Genomic DNA, 19047 nt, shown 5'->3' with positions numbered 1-19047 from the left:
ATGATTCACTTTGTTTAGTAATAAATTTCATAGTTATAAAATAACTACATTTCAAGAATATGTTAACACTTTCAACTATTTAGGATTATTTATTGCATCAAAAGTAATTTCAAAGTAACATTAAATGTACGTATAAACTGCTTAATTTGTGTGTGTAAACACCTAAGATGCAAAAAGCTTATTTAGACCAGAATAGGCCTACTAAATGCAACGGTCAATGTATGTAAACTTATGACCTAAAATGTCTTAAATGACTAAATTGAAGTCTTTTTAAGTTTTTAAATAATTTAAGTTTAACATTTAAACTTTAAACTTCAAATTAACAGAGTATGGCAAATAAATTGTTTATTAAATGGAGGTCAGGTGTCTATCTTAATTATAATTATTAAATATTATGAAACTACAGTGGTGTATTGGAGAGTACGCACCTTTTAATTAATTAATTTTAAATAAGTGGTTTATACTAAATAAAATGCAATGGGATCGGTGTGCAATGAATAGTTTGAAAACCCCTGGTTCAGACTAGACGAGCTAGCTGTCTGTGCGCTGCGCTAATAACTTGGCATTTGCTCTTTTCGGTGCTGCCAGATGCATTTATAGTGCATAAAAAATAAAAAAGGTAATTCGGTAAAGCGCGCGATGCGCGCAGAAATAAGCGCACTATATGCATATGTCGAATTAAGTTATCTTTTTCTTTAATCAAGACTTTTCCATTCGAGGAATTACAGTTATTAATAGCTTAGTCCTTATAAACGATCAGTTTATAAAATACAAAATTTACGGATCAAGCCTAATGAAGAATAAGAAGAATATGCAACGCATTATGATTCTTGAATGATCAGAGCGCATTTATATAAACTATATATTTTATATAATCCATAAATATTAAAAAACATTATACATTTAAAGTAATGGAACATTATATGTTATAAAATCTAAACTATTATTTAGGCTACAGTACAGGCTGTTCAGCGCGTGCGTCAAAGAAAAGACATGACACAATCTCTATAAAAACTTGTTGTTTATTTACAATATCTAAAGGGATATAAAACATCTAACATGCATCTCCATTCTCAACGAGTTTCTGTGTTCTGCATCCTTCACAGACCGAGGTCTCATTCCGAGGTAATCTGTAAATATTCTCATTTGGTTCTGGCACATTCTTGATTAAAAGTGAAACTGACCGGTGCAACGGATGATTTGTCATCTAGAGTGACTACAGTTATAATACAGGTTATGGAACTATTTCACTTTAATTTCATATTATTATTTTATTAAACAAACAAACCAGTTTTTGTTTTGGCTCTGCATGCAGCGTATTGGATCTTTGAAGCATTGCACTTCAAATGTTATTCCTTTTTTTTTTGTTGTATTTTTAATATTTTTAATTATACAACACAAAATTGGTTCTAAACAGATACATTTTCCTATATGATGAAGTGTATATTTTTGTTCACACAGGTCCTATACAAAACTGTGTGGATGGATGATTTGTTTCTCCGTGAAAATCACTCATTTAATAAGCAAAACAGGCCAAAATGTTGTTTAGCTTGCGTCAAACTGGATGGACAATTTACAAACATATTGAATACAAAGGCTGGTTATTTTATGCAATGAGGGACAATAGGCCTATTACAAATTAAAGAAAATTATTTGCATATTAAAACGAAAATATATAATACAACAACAGATCCTACCTCATAAGAAATGACTTTAGATAATGTAAATAAGCATCAAGTTTTTTTTTTTTTGAGATTGTGTGTCTAATTCAGTAGTGTAGTGCGTTCGCGTGGGTTTTCTCCGGGTGCTCCGGTTTTCCCCACAGTAAAAAGACATGCGGTACAGGTGAATTGGGTAGGCTAAATTGTCCGTACTGTATAAGTGTGTGTGTATGTGTGGATGTTTCCCAGAGATAGGTTGTGGCTGGAAGGGCATCCGCTGCATAAAAACTTGCTAAATAAGTTGGCGGTTCATTCCGCTGTGGCGACCCCAGATTAATAAAGGGACTAAGCCGACAAGAAAATGAATGAATAATGTGCAATACTAATTTAAAATGCGTGTCACTAACCTTATATGTGAAATAGCAGGGCCGCTGTAGCACTTTCTCAAGAAGAGCAAATGTCAAATTATTAGCGCAACGCACATGTAGCGAGCTCATCTGTTTGTCGGAACTACTAGACACAATTTTTTTATCAACTATAATGTGTTTAATTAGTTAATTTGAAATTTATTTCATTATTCCAGCAATACTTGTTGAGTGAAAGAATGCGCTAGAAATATGCATTGCGGCTCCCTTTATTGTACAGGCTTATTGCACTTAAACTTTTTTAGGTTCGGCTCTCGAATTAGTAAGGTTATGAGTAAGTGTTATTTAAAATATTTAAAGCCTGCCATCTAGCCTACAATAACAGCAAATTTAATAATAAAAAAATAATAATAAGACAGGCCTACTTTGGCGTTGCAATAAAATAGTATTAATTATCAAATAAATAATTACAATATATAATTAAAATAGGAAGAAATAAATGAAAACAAATGGTACCCTTTGTTTTTATAGCAGGGCCCAAAGTGTTCTTATTCTGGTAACAACTATTAAAAAGAAAAAAAAAAACACACCAAACAATAAAAACACTAGTAACTGATAATAATAATAATAATAATAATAATAATAATAATAATAATTATTATTATTATTATTATTATTATTATTATTATTATTATAAAGCCCTTGCTCTGAAACAATCATGCAAACCAGGTGCTCCTCGGAAATGGGTATCTTTGCTCTGCATCAGGTGCACAGCAGCAAGAAGCTTGGCAGTGAACTATGACCTTATTTTAATGACAAATGTCTAAGAATACTGCTGATTTACGTTTTTATTTAATTTATACTTACGCAATGAATGTAAGCCTGCTAACTGTGTGTGGTTCAAATGATAGAATATGTAAACTTTGTTTATATATATAATTAAATAATATTAATTAAAAGCCTGCGTGTAAGGCTTTTATTTTGAGGGTGACGTCACGAGCGCAGATTTGGTTGACCAATTAGAGGAAAGTGGGCGTTTCAGCACCGCCTACATGTGTAAAATGAATTTTAAAGTCGTTTATCCGTTTTCCTACCCTAAACCAAAAAACGAAAATCCAGCCAAAATCTCGTTTTTTCGTTTTCTCGTGAGCAAAAGAAAAACGGAAAAACGGGCGTTTTCTCCATTTCCTTTATTCTGTTTGAAAATGGAAAACAAATGAACAAAATGTACACGGACCGTTATAGCTAAAAGAAAGTGAGAAGACAAAATAATCAATTAAATAAAAAGTTAAGAACTTTAAGTTGTTTTTTTTATCATCTGAACTTTTGAAATGATGACAGAATTTTTCAGGGTGAGGTATCCCTTTAAATGCGAATTTGAAGAAGCTCAGCTATATGACTGAAGTATGATAATGAAGTGTACTTGATCCCTGGAGGAGGTCGAAACTTTACTCACGTTCACACACACTCACTCACTCAACTCCACCCACTCCCTTCAGTCTGTCAGTGTTGGTTGTCCCTGAAGCTCCACTCACTCCAGTCAGTCGCACTTCTGTTTCGATATTCAGGCAAAGAGGACGCGACTGTGTCTGTCGCACAGTTTGTGTTCACCTACTATGGTGACGAACACAAGTACAACCACCTAAAAACTCAAGTACGACACAGGATTACGACATCTCCTATTGGATTTTACACGGAATATACGACAAAGCAAGTCTTCAACATGATGTATCGATTCCTGGACATTTCCTTGATTGTTTGCTTCTCCGTCTCGCTCATGTTCGTCGGTGTTGAAAGCATGTCAGGTGGGTTCACTTCTGTTTTGTTCGTAAATGTCAGTAACTATCCTGAAGTTTTCCTGTGACAGCGCTTTGCGGGATATCCTGTAAAATTCCCGAAATATGTGACGTCAGAGATTTTCCTATGAACACCAATTCCGAAACTCTTAGCTGGACTTGTTCTCTGTGGTGGTCAGTTATTAAAAACTAAACGTTTCTTCGCCTGACATGGTTATTTTTTTTCTGTTAAACGGTGTAGATATTTCTCTGTTTCCCCTCTAAAGTTGTTTTACTCTTCCTGAACCCCGCAGAGCTTCCTCCGCCGAAGAATCTCAACTTTAAATGGGAAACACCTTTCACGCTTAATTTGACCTGGGACAAGCCGGAGGATTTGGATCCAGAATGTTTGGTGAACTACACAATAAGCGTGAGCTCATCTCTGGTGAGTCGCCTGCTCATCTTTTTCGTAGATAAATTCAAAACTGTTGAACAATGTCCCCAATTCAGAGTGCTCCATAATTATTTTATTAGCCTATGTTTATTCATTTTTTAATTATTTAATTATTATTCAGATTTTGGATTTAAACTAAATATGTTTGTTCTGCTGCTAAAGGAGTGTAAGTGTAGCTTACTCTGTTGAATTGTTATAGTTCACCCAAAAATTCTGTCATCATTTGAGCACAAAAGAAGATATTTTGAAGAATGTTCGGAAGAAAACAGGTAACCTTTGACTTCCATAGTATTTGTTTTTCTACAATTAATATCAGTGGTTACATGTTTTTAACATTCTTTGAAATATCATCTTTAGTTTTTAGCTGAAAAAAACTCAAGGCTACTTATTCAGTTATTATCTGTAGGCCTAATTCGTTTTTTAGAGGCATATGGGTATTCCAATTATTGCTGATTTGCTTCTGTTTTAACGATTTTATTTACTGCTTTTCGGTCAGTTATAATGGTTTTATCGATATTGATAATGAGCAGTTCCAGCGTTATGGATGTGACATTTGTAGTAAAAATTCAAAACATAAATTTACATAAAAAATATATATGTTAACAATATATTAAAACTAATGTTAGATTTTTGGAAAAAAAAAAAAAAAAAAAAAAATATATATATATATATATATATATATATATATATATATATATATATATATACACACACACACACACACACACACACACACAGTCAGAATTATTAGCCTCCATTTATTTTTTCTTCAATTTATTTTTAACAGAGATTTTTTTTCAACACATTTCTAAACATAATAGTTTTAATAACTCATTTCTTATTACTGATTTATTTGATCTTTGCCATGATGACAGAACATAACATTTGAGTAGATAATTTTCAAGACACTTCTATACAGCTTAAAGTGACATTTAAAGGCTTAACTAGGTTAATTGGGTTAACTAGGCAGATTAGGGTAATTAGGCAAGTTATTGTGTAATATCTATATATATATATATATATATATATATATATATATATATATATATATATATATATATATATATATAATTTTTTAAAAGAAAAAATAAATCAAAGGGGGGCTAATAATTCTGACTTCAACTGTATATACAGAATTTATTTGAAACATTTTTTAAACGCATTATAAATGTCTATTGTCACCTTTGAGAAATGACATTGATGACATTTAAATACTATAAAAAACTTTGGATGGTAATGGTACTGTACAATGGTTTCCACTAAGATATGGTGATTTTAAACATCAATATTAATCAGAAATGTTTCTCGAGCAGCAAATCATCATATTAGAATGAGACTGGAGTAATGATAATAAAAAATCTCTTTTAATCACAGAAATAAATGACATTTTAAAACATTCACAGAGAAAACAAATATTTTAAATTAAAAATAATATATATTTTTCAATTTTATAATTAGCCAAATTAAGCAGAAGAGACCCCTTTTAAAAATTATTTATGGTAGTGTAAATCAACTTAACACTTTCACACCACATTTACAGGCTCTGTAATCATGATTTTTAATAATATCTATTGATCTATTGATATACTGTAATCATTACTTTTATAACCATTTGTTTTCCCCACATAATCTAAAGTCAAAGTCTACACAGGGATTGGTTTTTCCTCCTAAATGACGTGTTTAGTTTCATTTGTGTGTTTCTGTAACTGTAGCAACTCTTTGCCCTTTGCCTTTTCACACCCCTTACATTTCCTCATTTCTTCCATACTGAATTTTAAGGTACAGGAAGTGTGTTGAATGTAAAGACTTGATCTACTTACTATAAAAGTGCTGAAATAAAGTTTCATGTAAAGAACACCACTCCAGGATTTACCTTTTAAAGACGCCATGTTTATATTTAGCTCTTGGGATGAGGATTATAAAGAAAGTGAACATGTTGGAGCAATTGTAAACAAATGCTAAATAGCAAACAGCACTTCTGGCAATCCAACTTTCATTAATTGTGTTTAAAGTTTTGCCGACAAGCATATGAAGCGTGTCGTGTTCAAATATAATCTGATCTGGACGGGGTTAGGTTGATCTGGTTGGTTCCTGTGACATTTTAGGGACATTTACTGGAAAACATTTTTCTGAAAAAGTCACTTCTGTGTGTGTGTGTGTGTAAGAGAGAGTTGAGGTAGGGAACAGAAAGGACAGCTACACTGACACTATGTAATTAAAGACACTTTTAGTAAAGCATGTGATTTCAGATTGATGTAAGCATAGCATTCGATTAAACAAGATTCTAAGTAGACAGGAAGCAAAAACATTGCATTGTGCAAATTCTTGCTCTATTGTTTAGATTCTTAGAACTGTTTCTGAATGTGTTTTAAAATAACATGAAACAAAATATTGATATATAATATTCTAATATTATATATATATATGAGAGACCCTGGACCACTGGTGTTATATTGCATAGCTGTTTTTTGACAATAATATATTGTATGTGTCCATAAAATGTTATATATATATATATATATGAAGTTAGAATTATTAGCCCCCAATTGATTTTTTTTTTTTTTATTTCCCAAATTATGTTTAACAGAGCAAAGAAATTTTCACAGTATGTCTGATAATATTTTTTCTTCTGGAGAAAGTTTTATTTGTTTTATTTTGGCTAGAATAAAAGCAGTTTTAATTAAAAAATAATAAATAAACAATTTAAGGTCAAAATTATCAATATAGCCCAATATATCAATATATATTTTTTGATAGTCTACAGAACAAACCAAAGTTATACAATAACTTGCCTAATTACCCTATCCTGCCTAGTTAACGTAATTAACCTAAATAAGCCTTTAAATGTCACTTTAAGCTGTATAGAGGTGTCTTGAAAAATATCTAGTAAAATATTATTTACTGTCATCATGGCAAAGATAAAATAAATATGTAATAAGAATTTAGTTATTAAAACTATGTTTGGAAATGTGTTGAAATAATCTTCTCTCAGTTAAACAGAAAGTGGGGAAAAATAAGTTGCTTTTAATTCAGGGGGGCTAATAATTCTGACTTCAACTGTATATGTATATTGTGCTCAGCATAAATGAGTACACCTCTTTTGAGAAGTAATATTTTATCCATTTGGTGCATTTATGCAAAACACTAAAGTTTTATTAAACAGTTTTATTCATTAAAATAAGAGTTTGGTGACCTAACATCTTTAGAAATTAAAAGATAATGCATTTACATTCAAATGAGTTAGAAAAATTGTAAACTACAAAATTTTTCTCTCGGTTTTTCCTGTTCATGAACATTTTATTTATGAAATGTTAATTTAAAAGAGATCTTTGAGGAGAGTTGTCATTTTTAATTCTATATATGTGTTTTGTTGAGAAAAATGAGTAGCACATTTTGCAGTACTGTTGTGTGTGTAACGACTATGCACTTATCATAGTCATTATATAAACTTTGTAATTACAACTAAACCTAACCTTAACCCAAGAACAGAAGTTACCTTTTATAACCCAGTACTTTCCTACACAGTAAGAACACTTTACTGTAAGTACATATCAAGTAGACATACTGTGCAATAAAGTGCAACCTACTCTAGTTATCTTTAAAAAAATGAAAGTTAAAAAAAAAAAAGAATTCATCTGTGGTTTGTCATGATATAACATCGGTAATGCTCTTGTTTAGTTTCATACTGGATTAAAAGTCCTGCAGGCACTGCTTGCCCAATGTAAAACTAGTTGCTTAGTAGTGTAATTTAATGTTCAGTTCAAAAAAGTCTCTACTATTTACACACATTTCAACCACCTTAGGTCTTTGCTGGCTAAGGGGACCTTTATTATTTATATTTAATCATTGAAAGCTATATTTTTGGAGCAAATATTTTGGAGAAAGGAGTTGCAGGAGGCTTTCTTAAGAAACAAGTGACTCGTGCTTAGTAATGTGCGCAGACACACACACACACACACACACACACACACTAACAAAAACATACTGTATATCTGATAAGAGCTTTAACATTGTATTTTACAGTTGGAAATCTTCTTTTCGCCAACAGATCTGTTCTAACAGTAACAGCGAAAAGAGAAGAGTTGCCACCAACAAGGTCTTACTGAACGTCTCCAATGTGAATGGACTGTGTATCAATGTTACTACAAACTTTGACAACTGTGGAGATAAACGGAGCCCACCTCAGATCATCACCATCCCTCCACCTCCAGGTACTCTGCATGATAACCGGCTCCGGTTTTATTTCCAGTGACTTTATTATAATCATTTAACAGTATCATTTCTTTCAGTTTTAATTGGTTGATGTGTTATGATACAGTGGATACTAGGGTTGTGCGATTAATCAAAATCAAATCGTGATTTGAAATGTTGCAATTAGCTAAGAGGTTGCAATATGAAATATATAACTTCGCCTTCCCAAAGTAAATGCGTGACTGTCGTCTGTGTGTTTTACTAGCCAATTAAGTGAGCACACTTTCAAACTATGCGAAACGCCCACAATAAAAAATAAACAAACAGCAAAGCACGAGCGAGTGGGATGATGGCCTCTGCTGCTTCAGAAGCATTAATAGACTAATTAATCAAAGAAAAACAGCACATCAGAAATATGGGAATATCTTGGTTTCAAAGTCACAGACACTGAACAAAACCAGGTAATTTGTAAGAGCTGTTGCAGAATTGTTGCCAGAGCATGAGGAAATGCAACAACCAGCACCTAAACAAAAAGTCGCGTAAAAGGCAACTATATGAGGAGTGTCTTGCTAAAAGTCAACAAAAAAAGTACAGTGACACTCAATTTAGTAGCAAGCAACAGCAAAATACAATTTTCGAGTTGTTTGCTAATATAACTTGATGTCTTTTAAGTTAGTTTTTAATTAACACTCACTGTATTTTAGCAATAACAAGCTACAATACAGATTATAGAGCTGAAGCTTGACTACAAAATTAAATCGCAAATCAAATCAAAATCGCAATATCTGTCCAAAAAAAAACCGCAATTAGACATTTTCTCCAAATCGCACAGCCCTAGTAAATGCAAACTGCAAGTCCATTATCTTTTTCCGCTTGTCTGATTTATAAGGTAAAATAAACCCTCTACAACCATTTTACTTTGGATTTTTGTAGTTTGGATTTTGTAGTAGGCTAATAATTGTGACTTCAACTGTATATATATGCCTATTACATAACCATAATGCACTGTGATAGCCTGTTGGATCGTATATAGTTTGTTGGATAGTATTGTTTTCTCTGTACAACCGAATCGCTCCAGAGTTTGTTCACCTCATTCAGGCAATCACAAACCGATTGTCTTGGTTTGGAACCGAGCATGATTTAGGAGGTTAAGGCACCAGATTTCAAAACGAACATTTAGGTGTGAAAACACGTTTAGTCGCATGTAATAATCTTTTGAATCCCTGTTTCAGAACAAAACAATCAGTTTGCATGTCTGAAAGCAGCCTAAAAGGAAAATTCTGACAAATCCATATGGAATAATGTCACACACTGTTTTTGCCTTTTCATCACTACAGTGGTGGATTATAATTATTATTTTTGTTGCAAATTATTTAACACTGATTTGAAACCCCCTCATTTATTTCAGTGCTGCTGGTGAAAGACAGGGACTTTGCATATTCCCATAACAAGCTGATGTGCACTTGGAGACCTGCTGTTGATGTCAAAGACCTGGGTTTTTATTACTGGTATGAGCAGTATGTCATTTACAGTTTGTCTTTCCACTGTTTTCTTTGGTTAGTTTTTTTTTTTTTTTGCATAATTCACTTTCTTTGTCATTTATATTGCATTCATTGTGTTTTCAGGGATTCTTCGCTTGAATCACTAATGCGATGTATACCTGATGATACTATGAAGATGGGAGGATGTGTCATACATAACAAACGTCTCAAAGAAATTAATGTTTTTAGCCAAATGTTCTACCTGTTCAACGGCACTTACAATGGGACTGTTGTAAACAACACCTTCAGGGATGAAAGTGCAATGCAATATGGTAAACAATCACATTTTCACAAATTTTTTGCCAAATAAACAGTCAGCTTCTTCAGTGGAGAGTTGTCATTTTGAAAAATGTTGATGTGCAGTGAAAAAGACGATGAAGTGGATGTGAAATGTTCAGAACAAATAAGAGTTTAGTTCATAGTCATTATTATTATAGTTTTCTATTTGAATACATTTATAAAGTATTTCTTCCTTTGGCTCAAAGCTGAATTTTCAGCATTATTACAATCCAATCTTCAGTGTCTTATGATTAGGGGTGTAATGGTACATGTATTCCTCCTAGTACAGTACTCAAATACAGTCATTCCAGATGTGTTAGGCTAAAAAGACCACAGCTGTGCAAGTACTGAGAGCTCTTGTTCATTTTTCATATTTACATCTAAAAAATGCAAAATGCAGTATTCGGGAATGATAAAAAAATGCCTGCTCCTTCGCCATCAAGTGAGATCACCTGAGCAGCCTTGCATGTAAGGGTGTACTCACACTAGGCTATGCAAACTGTGCCCAGGTATATTTTCCGGTTCGTTTATTAAGTGTGAGTGCTCCGAATTGCTCTCTGGTGCGGTTCAGTTTGCAAGACTTGGTTCGGCACGCCTGAATTCGAAACTAAAGATGCGACGTCACTTTTAGGGGACTGTTTCAAATGGATTTATCAATCATTCTTACTTTTCAATGAACTCAAACTGTCATAGTTTATCAAAGACACAAACTCTCGCTGCACATCGGCTGCCACCTTCAGCAAACTTCCTAACACGTGCAGCACGATGACTTTATGAATGTTTATGAGTGTCAAAAGTTCAGTATCAACAAAAGATTTGACTGTCGCATCACAAACGACTTAAAATAATACAAAACAAAACAATATAGCTAAAGCTCCACTGTGCTGAGCGAGAGCGTCTCTCTTTCTTTCACTGTCGCATCATTGATGAAAAAAGCATGCTTAGGCTCAAAAGGTAAAATGCAATGTGAGTGTGGGCCGTCAGGGAAGAGGGGGGATAGTCGAACACCGGCATAGTTCAGTGCAATCGTGCCTAGTGTGAGTACACCCTAAACGTTGAAAAACTTGACGTGCTGCGCTTAAAAACTTAAAAACGCCTGTGCTTCACATTACATATAACAAGAATGACACACCTAACACAATAAATACCAAAACTTAACATAAAGTACACAAACAGAAACAAAAATCATAAATAATAATAATCCATCGATCTACATTTATTACCCAACCAATTTGCTTCAGGCACAAAAGTAAATTCATAGCGATTTGTGAAAAATCTAATTGTCCTTAGACGTCGCTCAAGGGGCATCCACTCAAAATAGTTGTTTAAGGGGTGTGCTGTTACCTATTATGTTATGTGCCATCTTGCTGTTCATAATAGCTTACACAGCCTTTTAGATTACAGTTGTAAAGCACTTTGGGACCATGGCAATGCACTAAATGCGCTATATACTGTAAGTGCCCGTTACTTACTTTTAAAAGTTTGGCATTAGTTGTTTTTTTTTTCCATTTAAAATGCTTATTCCAAAAGTCTTCTATTTAGATTTAAGCATTTAACAGGGACTCAAACCAAATCTCTTAACCATTAGGCTAATTTAAAGGAATTAAATCACTTCTTTAAGATCACGTGTCACTGAAGACTGCGAAAATGGCTGCTAAAATTTTTGTGTTGCCATCACAGGAATAAATTACATTAAGAAACGTTCATTCATTTATTATCCCTTTATTATTCTGGGGTCTCCACAGCGGAATGAACCGCCAACTTATTTCTGGGAAACATCCACACACACATTCACACACACACACTCATACACTACGGACAATTCAGCCTACCCAATTCACCTGTACCGCATGTCTTTGGACTGTGGGGGAAACCGGAGCTCCCGGAGGAAACCCACGCGAATACAGGGAGAACATGCAAACTCCACACAGAAACGCCAACTGACCCAGTCGAGGCTCGAACCAGCGACCTTCTTGCTGTGAGGCGACAGCACTACCTACTGCACCTCTCCGTCGCCCAATAGGAAACAAAACACTGAAAATATTTTAGTGCATTTTTGAGCAAATAAAAATGTGAATTATTCCTGTTTGTGGTGTAAAACCTTTACTGTTTTGTTCAATGTTTTTTTTCTTTGCTTCGATTCGCAGTGAGACTAAAGAAACCTCAGCTTACAGTCCAAAGAGTTGGGGACTCACTCATGTTTCAAACAAATGCATCAGATCTAGACGAGTTTGAAGAAAGTTGCTACAAATACAACTATACATACAACGAGTGTGGAAAGGTAAATTGGGCTCTGTATTTTAATATTTTCAGGTTCTTTATCTCAATAAAATCTTTAAATACATAAAATCTCTTTTGATAATTCATTGAAAATAGTGTTTATTTAATGTAATATAATATGGGGGCTTGTTAATTTCCTCAATAGAGCTGATATGTGGTGTCATGTTCAACAAGATCCAGCTTCTTAAATGCTTCTGTTCTTGGGTTACAGGAATCACGTAACTTCACAGAACACATAAGCAAATCTACAAAACAGTTTGACCAGTACTGCAAGTACAAAGCCAGAGTGCAGATCCATTTCTCAAGCAACTGTGGACGAGGATTTAGTGAACTGAGCGACGAAGTGGAATATGGTACGACATAATAATCAATAATGATATTCACTGCTTGCATACATTGTCAAAGCTTGAAGATTATAAGTCATATTAAAAAAAAGCCTGCAATAAGTGTAAAAATCACTCACAGAAAATAACTGTTTTGTTGTTTTTAATAAACTCCTATTGACCTTATTCTAAAATGCGGAAGTGCGCCTGTTTTCGCGATTGTTTTAGAACTTCTGATTCAGTCGCCAATGGGAGAAATGACAATGAATAAGAAACGGCAGAAAACGGTCAAACTACTTGCTCTACAAACAAATGTTTGCATGACTATACAGACCAAGTAGAATAATATAATAAGAAAATATCAGTTTGCAACATCAAACAGCAAAACGAGCAGTTTTTAATGTCTAAAAATGAATGGAAGTGAATGAGACCAGAAGTCTCAAGCCAAAAAGATTCAAATGGCTGTGCCCGCTCGTCAGTGAAGAATACGGTGAATAAGGAGGGTAATCTGTCAATGGGGTAAGCAAAGTAATCTTAGGTCTGCAGCTACCTCTCTGCAACTCTCATGGTCGCCCACTGAAGCTAAGCAAGGCTGCGCCCGGTCAGTACCTGGATGGGAGACCACATGAGAAAGCTAGGTTGCTGCCGGAAGTGGTGTTAGTGAGACCAACAGGGGGCGATCAACCTGCAGTCTGTGTGGGTCCTATCGCCCCAGTATATTGATAGGGTTTCTATACTGCTCATTGAGCGCTGTCTTTTGGATGAGACGTTAAACCTAGGTCCTGACTCTCTTTCATGATATACTTCGAAATAGAGTAGGGGTTTCACCCCGGCATCCTGGCTTTATTTGCCCTCTGTCTATCAAGGCCTCCTAACCATCCCCATATTAAAATTAGCCTCATCTCCACCAAACAGCTGGTGTGTGGTCTGTGGGACCACAGGATTCTTCAGAAATCATTTTGATAAACTGATATCACATATGCAGACATTTTGTATTATCAGTATTGATTAGAGTTTTATATTGTGTTGTTTTATGTATAGTTTTGAATGTACTAGGTTTAGACTGCTGTTTTAGTTTTATACCTATTTAGTTATTATCAAGTTATTACTCAAGTTATTATCATTATTCCTGATAAATAAAGTGGATAATATTCCTATATAGACCATTTCAATGTTGTAATGTCATTGGCCCATGAACATTTCCTACTTATCAAACTATTTCAAACTGTAGAAAGAGGCAATTCAGTCATAACTTAATGTTAAAATCGCTATTATGACATTATTTATCAATATGTGGCTGTTCACGGAAGCTATAGAAATTAAAAATGTAAAACAGGAAATACGTTGGAACCATTGTTTTTGTTTGCATCCCCCAAAATGAGCTATCAAAATCAAAACCAAGCAAAAATTTTTATCTTATTATTTAAATGTAAAAAATAAATAAATAAAGCTCCTATTATTTAAATGATTAGCTGTTTAATATTTGTCTGGCAACCGTGATTTGTTTTTAGAATTCTTGGATGAATCGAAAGTTCAAAGCGACAGCATTTATTAAAGAAAAAGCTATTAAAAATCCAGCCTCTGAGCAGTTGCGCAGCTTCTCTTCCTGCTGATGAAAAGTGTTTTCCTCTGGCCATTAACACTTGAACTTGAATGTTATTTTTGTGTGTCTGTGTGTGCGTGTGCTTTCATAGGTGAGAACAGCAATCCAAGCACGCCTGCGTTACTGGCCCTCATCATAATCCCGCTCATGGTTTCCTGTTGCCTGATAGTGTCTCTTGTGCTGCTCAGAAGGTGATTATTGATTTACAGGAGGCCTTCCTTGTTCTGTTGTTTTATTATATTTAAAACTAAATTAAATAGAAAACAAAATGAGTGTGCATCATAGTGCGTATTATCCTGTTTTAAATAAGCAAACCAAAGATATTTATAGGGGGAATTGACAGTTCACCCAAAAATGAAAATTTCCTCATTATTTACTCAGAATTATGCGTTTTAGAACTTATCCATTTCTTTGTTCTGTTGAACACAAAACAAGATCATTTAAAGAATGTTTTAAATCCATCAGCCATTGACATCCATTGTAGGAACAAAAATAAAAACTGTGGAAGTGAACGGGTGTTTTTTTATTACATCTTTCAGTATATTTTGCTTTGTGTTCAACATAAGAAAGAAGCTTAAACAGGTTTGGAACAGTTGGAGGCTGAGTAAATGATTTTCATTTTCAGGTGAACTGTCCCTTTAAGACTTGCATGACTTAAAGCAGTGTTGTCCAAACTCGATCCTGGAGGGCCAGTGTCCTGCATATTTTAGTTCCAACCCCAATTAAACACACCTAAACCAGCTAATCAAGCTCTTTCTAGGTACAATAGACTTCCAGGCAGGTGTGGTGGAGGAAGTTGGAGCTAAACTATGCAGGACACTGGCCCTCCAGTACCGAGTTTGGGCACCCCTGGCTTAAAGGGACATAAGTGATATCTCTTATTGAAATATGTAGTAGAAAAATCATTCAAAAATCCCATTCATTTTGCCATAATAGTGCTGCAGTTATGTTTGGTGCTTCTGGAACTTGTGGTTAGGGAGTGGGACTTGATGATTCACATTAGCTTCCATTGAAAAATGTTTCACATTCAGTTCCATAGTAATTTTTCTTACTATGAAAGTCAACAAGTGCCAGCAAACCACATTCTTCAAAAGTAAATGTGTCAGTGAATGATGCCAGAACTTTTCTTTTTGTGTGAACAATCCCTTTTAACCCTTATGTACCACTGGGGGTGTTTTCATCCACTGGGGTGCTTTTGAGTCTTAACCTCTTAAGGCCCAAGGTGTTTTTTACAATAATTTTTATTTCTAGTTGCGCTTATTGGAACCTAATTAAAATAAAACCTAAGTATTATCTTTTAAAATGATGTACTTTTAGAGAAAAATGATGTCTATATATGTGGACTTGTGGTCTGAATTTACATAAAACACTTTTCCTGACTGTGTTTTAATGCATATATAACATATACATTTTTGAACATGTTTTGACTATCAGAGAGTAAAAACAACATTTTTTCCCCATTTTGGACAGTTAAAAATAGTGTTTGGGACATTTCATATGCTGCAAAACAGTTGTAGGATGACCCTCTATGTCTGTAACAAAATATAACACATTCAAGGTATTTTTAATAGCCACTTAAGAGCTAAAATGTGCTGCCCATGTATGTGGCCACTAAGCCCTTGGAGGTTAATTTGGCCATAACTGTTTCTGTGTTTCAGCTAGCAGTAAGATTTTTGGTGACAAATCTTATTTTGACACATATTTAGAGAAAATGCTTTGAATTAAAAAATATATATACAAATAACAATTAACACTGAGCAAATTGACTAGCCTTTTGATATGTTTAGGATGAAAACATCCACTAAATGAAACTGCTTTAAAACTGCATCAGATAAATTTTTTTCTTCAATTATTTTGCAATAATCTGTTAATCAATCTCAGTCCTGATCAAAGCTACTAAATGTTTATGTAAATTACAGGATTTTAACTCTTTAATTACCAAATTCATAAATAATGTCACTGATTTGGTGAAAACAAAAACACACAAAATGACGTATTTTCAATATTAAAAGTAATCATAGACTGGATTTCTGATTGTTGGTGGTTTTCTCTGTTGGGAAGAGTTAAAATTTTTACTGTTAATCATCAGTTGGCACCATTAACCCTTTAGATAGTCCTGTGCTAAAAATAGCTTAGTTTCTGGATTTTATATGGAGTATAACAGCAAATTAAAGTGTGTGTATGTGTGTCTGTGAGTGTGTAAGAGTAACCTTTGCGCACTTACCTTTATGTGTCTGAGAAAATAAAGATATGCATCTCAGCTCTCAGAACTACATGAAGTAAACAAAAACAAAGACTGTGTATTTATGCAGCATCAAATGTGCTTATATTGGAAGTCAATAGGGTAAAAACAGCCACCAACAGTAAATTAGTGAGAAAAAATGAAAATCTAACAATGCATCAAAGCCAATGCTGCTACTAATCGTTCACATGTCCAAGACTGTGATAAAAGGTTAAAAAAATCCAGTCCACAATTACTTCTAATATTGAAAATATGCCATTTTGTGTTTTTTTTTTCACCAAATCAGTGACATAGTTTGTGAACTTGGCAATTAAAGAGTTCAAATCCTGTAATTTTCTAAACAATTTAGTAGTTTTGATCAGGATTGAGGTTGATGAACAGATTTATAGTATTGATCTGATGCATTATTACAGCAGTTTAATTCAGTGGATGTTGTAATCATGAACATAACAAAAGGGTAGTAAATTTGAACAGTGCACAAAGATTAATACCCAGGCTTTGTTTTAAAAGAATTGCTGCAAACTTCCAAAGCATTGAGCGTGACTAACATATTTAACCACCCTCCTCCACCTGTCAGTTTAGACAACAAACAGAATTGCAGAGAAGGAGGAGGCATCTGTTTTGTTGTAATAACTCCCCCAAATCCCTTTTCCTGATCTGAATTAAAATACCTTCTTTACTACATCCAATCAGCTCACAGTAAAACAAAACAAGCCACGCCTACTGTTGTCTCATTTAGTATACCATTTCTCCATGAACTGCATTACAATATTTGGGAAAAAAAACGGTCGCAGCATCCGGTTCATGCGGACTTTAAGTATTTTTCAGAGTGAACTGTACATGTCTGAACACTTCTAAAATGATCTGAAATCCAAAACCTGCTTGTCTTCCTTTAGAAATAAAGACATTCTATTCCCAAAAGTCCCGGGCCCGTCGCTTTTCTTCAAGGAGATGCTCAACAATAGTGCCAGTGGGCCTCAGGGACTACAGGTAAATTCATTAATTGTTAGATTCCCACTTCTAACCGTTCAGAATTGAAGCCTGTTTTTCTGTTTATTAATGTTCTGCATTTCCATCAGGCAAACTCTCCAATGAACATAGTCTATGATCCTACTGAAGAAACCGTGGAATACAATATAATTCTAGAAGACACATCGCTTATGCAGAGTAAGCTGGAGTAAAGGAAAAATCTGAACTATCAGGATGAACTCAGGGTGCGTTGAAAACACTGACACACATGTCTATGAAAGGAAAAGGTTGTCTGATTCATTCGTTGATGAATAATAAGCTCAGGCTCCACCTTTGGACTTCGACCTCACTTATTTTCCTATGCGTTGCCAGTAAATTTGCTCCTCCTGGCACAACAGTGACTGTTTTTTCCTCATTGAATGTATTGTGAAGATAGGAAAAGCAAGCAACAGATCTTCCCAGGGCAGGTTGGTTGGATCTAATTGTCTGGAAATGGACAAGCAATACTGTATGCAGAGGCCAGTGGAGCTCAACACTCATGAAATATGGAAATTGTGACCATCTTTCTTTTTTTGCACACTGTTTCTAAACTGTTCCATGCTTGCTTGAAATGGCTACTTTATTGATCTGTGGGTGTTTCCTGCACGTTGTTTACAAACTGAACATACTTCTATGGACGTCTAAAGGAAATGCGTTTTTCTGTGCACTGTGAATTGTTACATATGTTAGCGTAAAGTGATGTGGTTTACTCTATACCAGAAAGCTAAATGTTTGTTTTACTGTAAATATGTAATTACGTTGACACTATGGTGAATAAACAAATGGAAATAGAGTTTAGATTAATATTTGGACATTTAAAATAAATAAATTGCAATTATTTAGTTTTTATTATGATTTTTTAGATGTTAAAAGCTTCCTTAGAGCACTTTTAAGTGTGTTTAAATAATTAAATACGAAAAATACATTAATAATATTCTTTTATACATTTTATTTAATCAAATTCCTTAAAGTTCAGTCATGTTTATTTATATAGCACTTTTCAGGATGTAGATTGTGTCAAAGCAGCTTCATATAGTTCTAGTAAAGTCCAGATTTCAGAGTTGAAGTTTAGTTTAGTGTGGTTTAAATTTCTCTGCTGAAAGTTCAAACTGTAGAGCAAATCCACCGATGCACAGCTCCACAAGTCTCGATCCAAGCAAGCCAGTGGTGACAGCGTCAAGGGAAAAAAAACTTCACCAATTGATGAAGCGAAGGGGAAGAAAAACCTTGAGAGAAACTAGGTTTTGTTGGGTACAACCATTATTCTTCTGGCAAGACTTCCTGTATGGAGCTGCAGTCTAGACTCCGTAGGCTGGAGAAGCTGG

The 19047-nt window shown here is 34.2% G+C and overlaps 1 protein-coding gene across 1 annotated transcript; it reads left to right on the top strand.

Annotated features, from left to right (window-relative positions):
- Window positions 1-3585: 3585 nt before the first annotated feature.
- il13ra1 (interleukin 13 receptor, alpha 1) lies at window positions 3586-17895 on the top strand. The gene is made up of 10 exons (NM_001110837.1): window positions 3586-3831; window positions 4116-4246; window positions 8304-8466; window positions 9855-9954; window positions 10072-10259; window positions 12414-12547; window positions 12758-12899; window positions 14564-14663; window positions 17611-17704; window positions 17794-17895. Exons 1-10 carry the CDS (start codon window positions 3750-3752, stop codon window positions 17893-17895), a joined length of 1236 nt encoding a protein of 411 aa, NP_001104307.1. The 5' UTR covers window positions 3586-3749.
- Window positions 17896-19047: the final 1152 nt, after the last annotated feature.

This window comes from Danio rerio, chromosome 7 (assembly GCF_052040795.2).
Source record: "Danio rerio strain M-AB ecotype USA chromosome 7, GRCz13ab, whole genome shotgun sequence".
In the NCBI taxonomy this organism is placed as follows: Eukaryota; Metazoa; Chordata; class Actinopteri; order Cypriniformes; family Danionidae; genus Danio; species Danio rerio.
The sequence above is the reverse complement of the archived record's forward strand: the minus strand, read 5'-3'. Positions and strand labels throughout refer to the sequence as shown.